Source organism: Ictalurus punctatus, chromosome 20 (genome assembly GCF_001660625.3).
Source record: "Ictalurus punctatus breed USDA103 chromosome 20, Coco_2.0, whole genome shotgun sequence".
In the NCBI taxonomy this organism is placed as follows: Eukaryota; Metazoa; Chordata; class Actinopteri; order Siluriformes; family Ictaluridae; genus Ictalurus; species Ictalurus punctatus.
In genome coordinates this window covers 12,242,727-12,255,307 of record NC_030435.2, presented here as the reverse complement: position 1 = coordinate 12,255,307, position 12,581 = coordinate 12,242,727, and the positions used below count along the sequence as shown (strand labels likewise).

The 12,581-nt window shown below is 38.3% G+C and overlaps 1 protein-coding gene across 3 annotated transcripts in view; it reads left to right on the top strand.

Moving 5' to 3' along the window:
• Window positions 1-9,828, top strand: part of wdr47a (WD repeat domain 47a) — a 69,830-nt gene extending 60,002 nt beyond the window's left edge. For 2 of the 3 annotated variants that reach the window (XM_017461894.3, XM_017461893.3), the window contains 5 exons: window positions 255-418; window positions 4,722-4,892; window positions 5,168-5,299; window positions 5,620-5,838; window positions 9,382-9,828. In XM_017461894.3, coding sequence (XP_017317383.1) covers window positions 255-418; window positions 4,722-4,892; window positions 5,168-5,299; window positions 5,620-5,838; window positions 9,382-9,524 — 829 coding nt within the window. In that variant the 3' untranslated portion in view covers window positions 9,525-9,828. Of the gene's footprint in view, window positions 1-254; window positions 419-4,721; window positions 4,893-5,167; window positions 5,336-5,619; window positions 5,839-9,381 lie in introns of those variants that run through there. The other variant, XM_053673660.1, reaches the window with a different exon arrangement.
• Window positions 9,829-12,581: the final 2,753 nt, after the last annotated feature.

Below are 12,581 nucleotides of genomic sequence, written 5' to 3'. Positions count from 1 at the left end.
ATGGCTATGTATATATGTTCGTCCAAACAGGATGATTTTTTTGTTCATTTCTAGTTTAGCAGATATACTTCTAAAGACATTATATGTTCATATCCAGTTCAAACATACACATACAGTTTGATTCATCATCTTATTATATCTAGATTTTTACTAGCTTGGTAACTAGATTTGTTATGAAATGTGACATTAATGAGATTTTTTTTTTCCATTTTGATGCAATGCACATAATGATTGTGTTTGTTTTTGTCTCTCAGTGGTGCATCTAAACCCCCAGTGGTCCGCTTTAAGAGAAATAAGCATCATAAAGGTTCTATTTACTGTGTTGCGTGGAGCCCCTGCGGGCAGCTTCTGGCCACTGGCTCCAATGACAAATACGTCAAAGTGCTGCCTTTCAACACTGAATCCTGCAATGCCACCGGTGAGCAGCCTCAAGATAAAAAAAAAATTAAATCATGAGAGCATGTTGATATTCATTCATTAATTTTCAGTAACCACTTTTAGCATTTATGAAATGTATCATTTACCCATGGATCCAGAGCCTCTCCTAGGATTAGTGGGGTTTGAGGCAGAAAGCACCCTGGATGGGATGCCAGTCCATCTTAAGGCACCTATATAGATATTATTATTATTATTATTACAAGTTTTTATTATAAGTTAAGATTGAAGATTAATTTTATATATAAATAAAATTATGCAAAGAAATGCTGTAGAGCAAAGATGCCTTCAAAATAATGAAATTAAATGTTTCTACATTTTTTTAAATACCATAAAGAGCAGTAAACAGTAGTAAATTTGGTGTGACAAAAAATAAAAATAAAAACAGTAGTCACAGGTACTATTTGTGCAGTTTTATAAGGAAATTAGCTATAAGTTTTATTGAGCATCTTGCAGGACCAGCCAAAGTTCTTTTGGAGACTTTGACTGCACTTGCTTCTTATTTTTACAGCAAAACCCAGCAGCCTTCATTGTGTTTTTTGTCTGAAAAGTGGTCTCTTATATAATATGCTGCTTTCTTTAATACATAGAAACATTTTCCTGTAACATTTAATTTTGTGCTAGAAAACTAATGTTTGGGAATCTAAAGTGTTTTTTGTACTGACCTGATAATATAGAAGTCATAAAATAAATAAAAAATCTATAGCAAAGTTTGGATAAAAGAAAAATAGGGTGCCTAAAACTTAAGCACAGTACTGTATGTGTGTGCATACAGCAGGGGATGTGGGAGTGTAGTGGAGCGGTCTGACTGTTTGGGGGGTCAGAGATGGAGTGAAAGATGCTTAGCTGAAGCATCAGTACAAAAGAGAGATCTTTTATGTTATTATGTGAAGTTTTAAAAAACATTTTTGGTTCATTATGAAAGTGTGGCAGGACAAATTGGCAGCCTGTCACAGTCTAGGTAATTAATGAGAAACAATGAGAGTCTGATCTTTACAGCACATGTTTGTGGAAGTGTATGATGGCATGAACAAAGGAGATTTCTGAGGACCTCAGAGTTGATGATGCTCATCAGGCTGGAAAAGGTTACAAAACCATCTCTAAAGATTTTGGACTCCACCAATCCACAGTCAGACAGATTGTGTACAAATGGTGGAAATTCAAGACCATTGTTACCCTCCACAGGAGTGGTTGTCCAGCAAAGATCACTCAAAGAGCAAGACATGTACTAGTCCATGAGGTCACAAAGGAACCCAGGGTAACTTCTAAGCAACTAAAGGCCTTTCTCACATTGGCTAATGTTAATGTTCATGAGTCCACCATTAGGAGAACATTGAACAACAATGGTATGCATGGCAGGGTTGCAAAGAGAAAGCCACTGCTCTTCAAAAAGAATATTGCTGCCCCTCTGCAGTTTGCTAAAGATCACATGGTCAAGCCAGAAGGCAGTAGGAAAATGTTTTGTGGATCGATAGGACCATTATGTCTCATAGTATTATGTTTGGTGAAAGAAAACCACAACATTCCAGCACAAGAACCCTATCTAATCTGTGAAACATGTTGGTGGAAGTATAATGATTTGTGCCTGTTTAGCTGCATCTGGGCCTGGACGGCTTGCCATCATTGATGAATGAACAATGAATACTGAAAAATATCTTGAGGTTGTATTAACCACAGATCTTATTTCAGGCATTTAACCAAGAACTCATTCAAAAAACCCATTGATTTCGGAACAATATGGAGACAGAAGTGCAAAAAAGCTAACTTATTTCCGGGTTTTAGGACTGCAGCACTCTACAGTGAAGTGCTTTACACTTTGTCTCCTGTCTTGCATACCGTACATCCTACAGTGAAAATACTTTTTGCTACTTATTCCTTGGGTCTTATGAAGAAAAGCCATAATATGCAAAACCTACTTTTGAGAAATTGTCCTAGGATTTTTGTCCTATCTTCACAATTTTAGTGTCAAACTACTACAAAGTGTAAAACTAAAAAATTATCAAAAACATATTGACATTTATAAACAATATGGCCACTGCATGTCAAATAATTCTAATCAGGTGGAAAATTTTATTTTCCAAACTCATCCTAGGCCATTCATCTGATCAGCATAAAATATTTTAGCAAGTAGAGAGTTTGATGACAGAAACATACTAATACAATTTTCATTTTCCAAATCGTTTGGCCACTATAGGTGAAGATCTGTATCGTCTGAAGTCAACCTTCTATGAACTTTACACTACTCAGTAGGAGTATCCTTGTCCACCCCTCAAATTTCATAACAATTAGTCCATACGGTGCGCTATAAGTAAAAATCCATATACAGTTGGGGAAATAAGTATTGAACACGTCAACATTTTTTTCAGTAAATATATTTCCAATGAGGTTATTCACATGAAATTCTCACCAGACTTTGGTATTAATTCAAGAAATCCACACATATAAAGAAATCCAAACATTAAAGTCCATAAATGAAGTTATGTGCAATAAAGGGGAATGACACAGGTTTGTTTGTAATGACCGGCTTCAAGGCGCTTCCTGTATGGAGAAATTAGTTGGCCGCAGTATTCAGGTGTGGTTTTGGCCCGTTCTTCTAAACGTATTGTCTTTTAATCTTGTTCAACTGGATTCAAGTCAGGTGATTGACTGGGCCATTCTAGCACCTTGATTTTTTTTCTCTGAAACCAAGTGAGAATTTCCTTTGCTGTAAGCTTTGGATCGTTGTCCTGCTGGAAGGTCCACCCACGTCTTATCTTCATCATCCTGGAGGATGGCAGCAGATTCTTCTCAAGAATCTCCTGGTAAAGGGCTCCATTCATTGTTCCTTCAATTATTTGAAGTCTGCCAGTACAATGCTATGAAAAACAGCCCCACACCATGATGCTTCCACCTCCAAACTTCACCGTTGGTATAGTGTTTTAGGGCGATGTGCAGTGCCATTTCTTCTTCAAACATGGTATGTAGTATGACAGCAAAAAAGTAAAATTTTGCTCTCGTCTGACCAGACTACATTCTCCCGGTATTTCATAGGCTTGTCAAAATGAGTTGTAGCAAACTTTAAACGAGCTTTGACATGCCTTTTCTTTAGTAATGGACTCTTGCAGGGTGAGCGCGCATAGAGGCCATGGTGGTGGAGTGCATTGCCTATTGTTTTCTCTGTGACAATGGTACCTCTTGCCTCCAAGTGTTTCTGGAGCTCTTTCCGAGTGGTCCTTGGCTCTTGGGCTACTCTTCTGACTATTCTTCTGACTCCCTGGTCAGAAATCTTGCGAGGAGCTCCTGTGCGTGTCCGGTTGATGATGGAGTGATGTTGCTTCCACTTGCGGATAGTGGCCCCAGTGGTGCTTACTGGAGGATTCAGAAGTTTTGAAATACATCTGTATCCGATTCCATCAATATGTTTCGCAACAATAAGGTTGCGAAGGTCTTAGGAGAGCTCTTTACTTTTACCCATCATGAGATGTTTCTTTAGTGACACCTTGGTAAAGAAAAGCCTTTTTATAGACCATCAATTTGCTAATCCAGCTGATATTAATTTGCATAGATAGGAGATATAATTTCTTTCTAACTACTTATGGATTTCAGCTGGTGCCTTGCCTTGGAGAACTGCTTTTTCTTAGCATGTTCAATACTTTTTTCCTGTGTCATTCCACTTTATTACAAGTAACTTTATTTATGAACTTTAATGTTGTGAATTCTTTATATTTGCAGATTTCTTGAGTTACTACTGATGTCTGGTGAAAATTACATGTGAATAACCTCATTGGAAATATATTTACTGAAAAAAATGTTGACGTGTTAATAAGACAATACTTATTTCCCCCCACTGTTTTTCCTCAACTGCTTGACATACAAAGATGAAATTTGCTCTGTGTGTGTGTGCGTGTGTGTGTGTGTGTGTACACCACCCGGAAAAGAGAGATGGCAGTCTGTGGACATGGTTTTTCTTAGCAGAACAGAATGATTTTAACGTGTTTTTAATTATTTCTCGTGAAATGTTAGTTGAGTGTGATTATTAAACAGACAGCCATGTATAACTTTGCATCAAATTCTTTTCATAGTCCCAATCAGCATGTGTCCTTCCAGCATGTTTGAGTCATGATACACTCCAACAATACAATGGTTGTATAAGAAAACAGTTCATATTGCAGATTTTAATATGGGCGGGATTGGCTTCAAATAATTGTTTCTAATAAGTGTCCACTGTTATGGCTTTTAACCGTTGACTATGTGAGCCATCATCCAATTGCATTGCAGCACACACTTCTCAGTTTTGCCTCTCTCAGGTCCTGATCTGGAGTTCAGTATGCATGATGGTACTATTCGAGACCTGGCCTTCATGGAAGGGCCTGAGAGTGGAGGATCCATCTTAATCAGTGCTGGAGCAGGAGACTGTAACATCTATACTACTGACTGTCAGAGAGGACAGGGGCTTCATGCTCTCAGCGGACACACAGGTACACACCAACACACCTCTTTGCTGCAAAATAGGGCCAGTGTTAGCACATACAGACAACCCCTTGCAACGACTACGCTGCCAGATGCTAACAGAGGTTGGATCACATGCACACAAACACCTATACCAATAATAAATGCTTCATGCAACTACAGGTGTGTGACACAAACAGTCCGATTCTTCTCCAGTTCTTTTGGGTACTTTCACACCCAGTTGCCCATATGTGCATGCACAATTTCTTTTTTTTTTTTAATAAGCTACACTGTCTCTTCACAGGCCACATACTGTCACTGTACACATGGGGTGGCTGGATGATTGCATCTGGTTCACAGGATAAGACTGTGCGTTTCTGGGACCTACGTGTTCCTAGCTGTGTGAGAGTCGTCGGGACAGCTTTCCACGGGTCAGGTGGGCATCCATTCACACTTCATTAAGCAAAAGCAGGTAATAATTTATTAGATTAAATGCTGTTCATTTTCAGCACTTAGGGCTTTCACCAACAAAAATGTAAATTAAACTTCAGTATTAGTCAACAAAATATGGCTGTGTTAGGCTAATGGACTTATAACTCTAGCTAATGTAAATGCACAATGTTTTGCTTTTTCATTTGCTTTGCTAGGAAATTTGCTTAAACATTTGGTTGGAAACATAAATTGTTTTAATGTATGTCTATTTGTGTGTGTGTGTGTGTGTGTGTGTGTGTGTGTGTGTGTGTGTGTATGCTTCAGGTAGCCCAGTAGCTTCAGTGGCAGTGGATCCCAGTGGGCGCCTGCTAGCCACAGGCCAGGAGGACAGTGCCTGTATGCTGTATGACATCAGAGGTGGGAGGATGGTGCAGACATATCGACCACACTTGAGTGATGTGCGTTCAGTACGCTTCTCCCCTGGAGCTCACTACTTGCTCACTGGCTCCTATGACACAAAGGTTATCACCACAGACCTACAAGGTAACAGCCTGCTGTCCCAACATGCAACATAACTAACACCCTAATATATAGCTTTAGCCTAACTCCACCCTACCTACAGATTTAACCCAGCCCCATCTCAACATCTACAGCTTTAACCCAAAACCAACCAACATCTACAGCTTTAGCCTAAGCCCAACCAATATCTACAGCTTTAGCCCAAAACCAATCCAGTATTCACAGCTTTATAATTTTTCATTTCTTAGTGAACGATTTATTATTATTATTATTATTATTTACTGATTGCTGTTTACTGATTGTCCGTGAGGCTCGAGTTTTTAGGACAGACAACTTTGCACTTGCAAACCTTTTGCATTTTTGGTATAATCATAAATATTCAGATCAATGCTGTTTATAGACAATTAATCAACATCTTTTGATTAAAGTATTCAACCTCACTGTGGTATAATCACGGTTGGGAGGGTTACTTTAAAAATGTATTCGGTTACAGTTACAAATTACTTCATAAAAAATGGAATCAGTAACGTAATCCAAGTATCAGAATATGTAATGTAGTCTAATTACTTTTGGATTACTTCAAGGCCACATATGTAAATAAAGTCAAGAGACAAGCAATATGATTGGAAAGGCTTCTTTTTTTGTTTTTTATTTATTTATTTATTTTTAGAGCTTACATGTTCAGTGTTTGGATTTGTTTTAATAAAATAAATAAATAAATAAAAGGTCACTGCCCCTGATGCAGGTAATATTACAACACAAAGGTTAGGGTGATAAAAGTTATTCTGGTTTTCCAAAAAGAGGACACCTCTTTTTTTTTTTTTTTGAGGGAGGTTGGGGGGGGATCTTAAAAGCGTTCAAAACAGTGTTACTATGAATGCAGACTTTAATACACTGAAAAAGACACTCTATTAGCATCATATAAATGTATGTAAATGAAATTGGTTTCACTCTGACCTCGTTTTACATTTTTTCCTTCATTCATTTTGAATGTCCATGGAATAAAATAAAATATCAGATGCCACGAGTGTACCTTCTGCCATCATTTACACTTTTCAATGGCCATGTAATACGAAGCAATGTGATAACATGAAATTAAAAATTACCTTATATAGACATGGGCATTGTTTCGACTCAAGTCAGCTGTCATTTGCTGCTATTGTCAAGCAACTGTTTGACGCCGTACACAGCAGCACGTTACCTTCGCTCGTTTGCTGAGAGTAGGAGAGTAGAAAAAGAGGACATATGGTCACCCTAACAAAAGCATTTCAGAGTTTAACAATTTGTGTTAATTAACAATTTACAATAAAACAAATTTAACAATTTGTGTTAATTTCTACAAAATTAACTTTGCGCATGTACCATGCACATTGCTCATATGAGCCACGACTGGCAAGAGTGAACCAGTACTATAAACAAGCAGCTGTCTTTATTGTGTTTAATTTCTTTAGCTTTAAATTTAAAAAATTGTAATCCTGATAGTATTCCCATTTTTTTTACCAAATGTACCTGTAATCTGATTACATTGATTTTTGACTTAACTGTAACGGATTACAGTTACCAGTTTTTTATATCTTGCTTACGTTACGCTGTTACATGTATTCCGTTATTCCTCAAGCCTGGGTATAATTATTGTAATCAACACAATTTCTGTTGAGAGAAAAATTCTTTGACTATTATTCAGACCTAACATCATAGCTCACACCATATGTATGCGGCTTTAAATTCCAGCACCCCAAATGTAAAATGCCTTCCTGCATCCCTGACTCAAAGTACAAGTATGATGTTTACCTAGCTTTTATGTTTCTACGTGGGCCACCTGGGATCCACTTATAAATCTTTAGGACACATTGCCTTCTTTTATATTTAATTTTTTAATCATACATGTTTGTCAATAGATGAAAATAAATTATGCCATGCATTTTAGACACCTTTTATTACATCAGGGCGATTTAGCCAGAAAGTTCAGGAAAAACAGACTTTACAAAAGGTAGAACATATTTTGGAAATACAACTCGTATCCATCCATCCATTTTCTGTACCACTTCTCCTACACAGGGTCACAGGGAGCTAGGGGCACAAGGCCAGGGACACCTTGGATGGGTATCTATAACTCAACAGCCATAGCCCAAAACGTATACAACACACAGCTTCATTTTACATGTTGGCTTTAACACCAGATCACCAGAGGTGTGGACAAATAAAAAAAAAACTCATTAGCTTTTCCACCAGACAGGTAAAACCACCAGTGTGTCTCCCAGATTTATGTTTTGTTGCCTGGAAACCTAAGTAACTAGGCTAACTAATAGTATAGTGCAATTCTTGCATTTCTGGCAGCATTATTCATATTCGTCAGTACAGTGAGACAGCAACTTGCGCTTCAGGTTTTTCTGATGCCACAATGAGTCTCTGCCATAAGGTAAGAAAGAATATTTTCAGAACAAATAAAATATTCTGAGCACTACTGTGATTCTCAGTGCAGTTTGATCAAAATTTAACGGTTTTAAACTTCCGTAGCTTCCCAGTCCAGAGTGATCTCAAGAGACGATGGTTAGCAAACATATGTTCTGACAGTTTCACCATTTTATACTAAGGTCTGGACAAAGAAGCTGGAGCTGGACTAAGAATGTGGAAGTGTTTGTGCATTGAATCTATTATGGTGCACAAGACAAATTTACTTTACAGCACAGTTTCTACAATCATTTGGTGGGCCAGGTGATTTTTCTTTCAGCGTTTTTCTGGCTGGTTCACGCCTACGGATCATACGTTCTATAGCCATACCCCAACACAAGGCTAATATATGTAAGCTAATTAATATACAGTATATATTCATAGGTGGTTCTTCTCCAGTTTCTTCCCAACTCCTAAAAACATGGTAGTAGGTGGATTGACTAATAAATAGTTAGGTGTGATTTCTTCACACAGTGAATGTCACACTTTCATTTTTTTGATAGTTGCATGCCATAGTGAAACAGATTTTTGTCTAAGACATCCTAATTTTTTTTTTTAAATAAATTTTGTCTTAGATGTTTGTTTTATGTGTTCTGCATTAGTGTGCCAGTAGAAAAAGAGCAGATTTTAGGCTTCATAACATTCATTGTCCCCAAATTTAAATGGTACAGAGAAATGTTTGAATGATGATAGAGAAAATCCTTAAAAGTGATTTTCTCCCTTTCCAGATTTGGGGGTGATCAGAATTTAAAATGCTAAAATGATGGTTTAACTACATGCTACATGTGGTTGAGATACATGCAATAGAGAAACACACATGGCACACACATGATGTTTTTTTCTCTTTCTCTCTCTCTCTCTCTTCAACCAGTGCTAGCACTGCTTCAACCATTACATTGTAATCTTGACCATTTTTCAGTCAGATAATCACACCTGAGTTAAACAGAAGTGTTCAATTTAAAATGTTTTATTTTAAATTTCCGATTATAATTTTTTGTTTTTAATCAATGAATTCTTTAATGTTTTAAAAATATGTTTAAATATGGCTTAAAATTTAACTCTTATGTTATGTCAAACACCTGTCTACCTGTCCCCTATGCTAATCTTCCTGTTTAGGTGACCTGACGAAGCAGCTGCCATTGACTACAGTAGGAGAGCATAGTGATAAAGTAATCCAGTGCAGGTGGCACCCACAGCACCTCTCCTTCCTCTCCTCATCTGCTGATCGCACAGTCACTCTCTGGACACACAACACATAGAGCCATCTCTTACCACGCTTCTCCTGATGGTTGGATGGAACTGTAAATAGTTTGTGTGTGTGTGTGTGTGTGTGTGTGTGTGTGTGTGCGCGCGGTGTGTGCATATGTGTGTATGTGTCTGTTTATTATTTCTATATTCTTTTTCTCTTTGCTCTGTGACAGTCTCTCTTCCTTGCCTCTGCTTTCTCGATGTTGCATAAATAGTAACAGTTACATTGCTTTCACATGGTGATACAGTATCAAAAGTGAGTACACCCCTCACATTTTTGTAAATATTTGATTATATCTTCTCATGTGACAACACTTAAGAAATAACACTTTGCTACAATGTAAAGTAGTGAGTGTACAGCTTGTGTAACAGTGTAAATTTGCTGTCCCCTCAAAATAACTCAGCACACAGCCATTAATTTCTAAACCGCTGGCAACAAAAGTGAGTACACCCCTAAGTGAAAATGTCCAAATTGGGTCCAATTAGCCATTTTCTCCCCGGTGTCATTTGACTTGTTAGTGTTACAAGGTCTCAGGTGTGAATGAGGAGCAGGTGTGTTAAATTTGGTGTCATCGCTCTCACACTCCCTCATACTGGTCACTGGAAGTTGAACATGGCACCTCATCAAAGAACTCTCTGAGGATCCGAAAAAAAGAATTGTTGCTTTATATAAAGATGGCCTAGGCTGTATGAAGATTGCCAAGTCCCTGACACTGAGCTGCAGCACGATGGCCAAGACCATACAGCGGTTTAACAGGACAGGTTCCACTCAGAACAGGCCTCACCATGGTCAACCAAAGAAGTTGAGTGCACATGCTCAGCGTCATATCCAGAGGTTGTCTTTGGGAAATAGATGTATGAGTGCAGCCAGCAGAGCTGCAGAGGTTGAAGGGGTGGGGGGGTCAGCCTGTCAGTGCTCAGACCATATGCCGCACACTGCATCAAATTGGTCTGCATGGCTGTCGTCCCAGGAGGAAGCCTCTTCTAAAGATGATGCACAAGAAAGCCTGCAAACAGTTTTCTGAAGACAAGCAGACTAAGGACATGGATTATTGGAACCATGTCCTGTGGTCTGATGAGACCAAGATAAACTTATTTGGTTCAGATGGTGTCAAACATGTGTCGTGGCAACCAGGTGTGGAGTACAAAGACAAATGTGTCTTGCCTACAGTCAAGCATGTGCTGTGAGTGTCATGGTCTGGGGCTGCATGAGTGCTGCCGACACTGGAGAGCTACAGTTCATTGAGGGAACCATGAACGCCAACATGTACTGTGACATACTGAAGCAGAGCATGGCCGCAGGGCAGTATTCCAGCATGATAACGACCCCAAACACACCTCCAAGATGACCACTGCCTTGCTAAAGAAGCTGAGGGTGAAGGTGATGGACAGGCTAAGCATGTCTCCAGACCTAAACCCTATTGTACATCTGTGGGGCATCCTCAAACGGAAGGTGGAGGAGCACAAGGTCTCTAACATCCACCAGCTCCGTGATGATGTCATGGAGGAGTGGAAGAGGACTCCAGTGGCAACCTGTGAAGCTCTGGTGAACTCCATGCCCAAGAGGGTTAAGGCAGTGCTGGAAAATAATGGTGTCACACAAAATATTGACACTTTGGCCCAATTTGGACATTTTCACTTAGGGGTGTACTCACTTTTGTTGCCAGCAGTTTAGACATTAATGGCTGTGTGTTTATCAAATTTACACTGTTATACAAGCTGTACACTCACTACTTTACATTGTAGCAAAGTGTCATTTCTTCAGTGTTGTCACATGAAAAGATATAATCAAATATTTATAACCATGTGAGGGGTGTACTCACTTTTTTGAGATACTGTACATGGAGATACATGGTTCCAGGTTATTTTAGAATTAAGCAGAAGAATAGATACTGTTTTATTAATTAAAAACAGAACAAAACAGGTAAATAGGTCAAAGTAGCACATGTACAGAGCACTCCCTAATTAAACGAGTTTAACTACATGAGTAAACTACATGAAAGTAGTGTAAACTACATGATTTCTAAAATGCTTATATATGCTGTAAAATGTATACATGACATTTTATTATGTTATATAGGCAATGAAAAAAAGTCTTATCACATTACACAAACAGTTGGAGTTCAACATACTGCATCTTATCAGATTTCTCAGAGTTCTAAGAGTTTGTCTTCCATTTCTATGGTGCACTGTTGCTTGTATTCATCATCTAATTACATGCCTGACCATTTCACTGTAGTCTTGTAAAATTCTTTATTTTTTTAAATTGTAAAAAGCAAACCTGATTAAAAACGGCAGAGGCTTTTTGCACCCACATGAAAATAGAAATGTATAATTTCTGAATCCAGTTAAGTCATTGCCAATTCTTTAACTTGGTCTTCTTCTATCACACATTCTTAATGTTAGCTAACCTGCTAGATAAAATATCTACTGCTGGACACCTAACATTAGCTGCCCTAAATACAGTGCTGGCTACATTGTTGTTAAATAATGATTTCTGTTAGCCATGCACACCCCTGCTTTTTCACCCACTCCTTTAGAAAAATAAATCTGTCTGTCTCTAGTCACTCTGGATTTCAAAGCTGGAGATCTGACTCATACCAGCAGATCATCTGTGCTGCTATTTGTTTCCAATCAAACCTGAAAATCTGGGGAAAATTGAAGATAAAATTCTGTAGTGCATATAAAGCTTTAGGCATTCTAGCATTAAAAAGTTAATAAATGAGTCTCACCCTAGACAGGTCAGAAGCCTTCCTATATTTTCAAACATATTATGTTTGGAAAAGGTACACAAGTCTTGTGTGAAATGGTTAGTGGAGTGATATAGGCAACAGCCAATGACAGATCAAGGAGGGGAAAGATAAAAAATGGTGGAAGAGCTGTATGACCAGTGCACGCCACAGATGGAGAACAAACATCATTAAGTAAGTGCAGACTTTTGGCCCTATCTTACCATTGGAATAAGAGCAGCTTGTCTGCATCCAAACCCCACTATGAAGCACTTTTAATGTTTAAGGATTTTTAATCTTTCCCTGCTCTAAGACCAAAATTGTCACCTGTGAGACTCA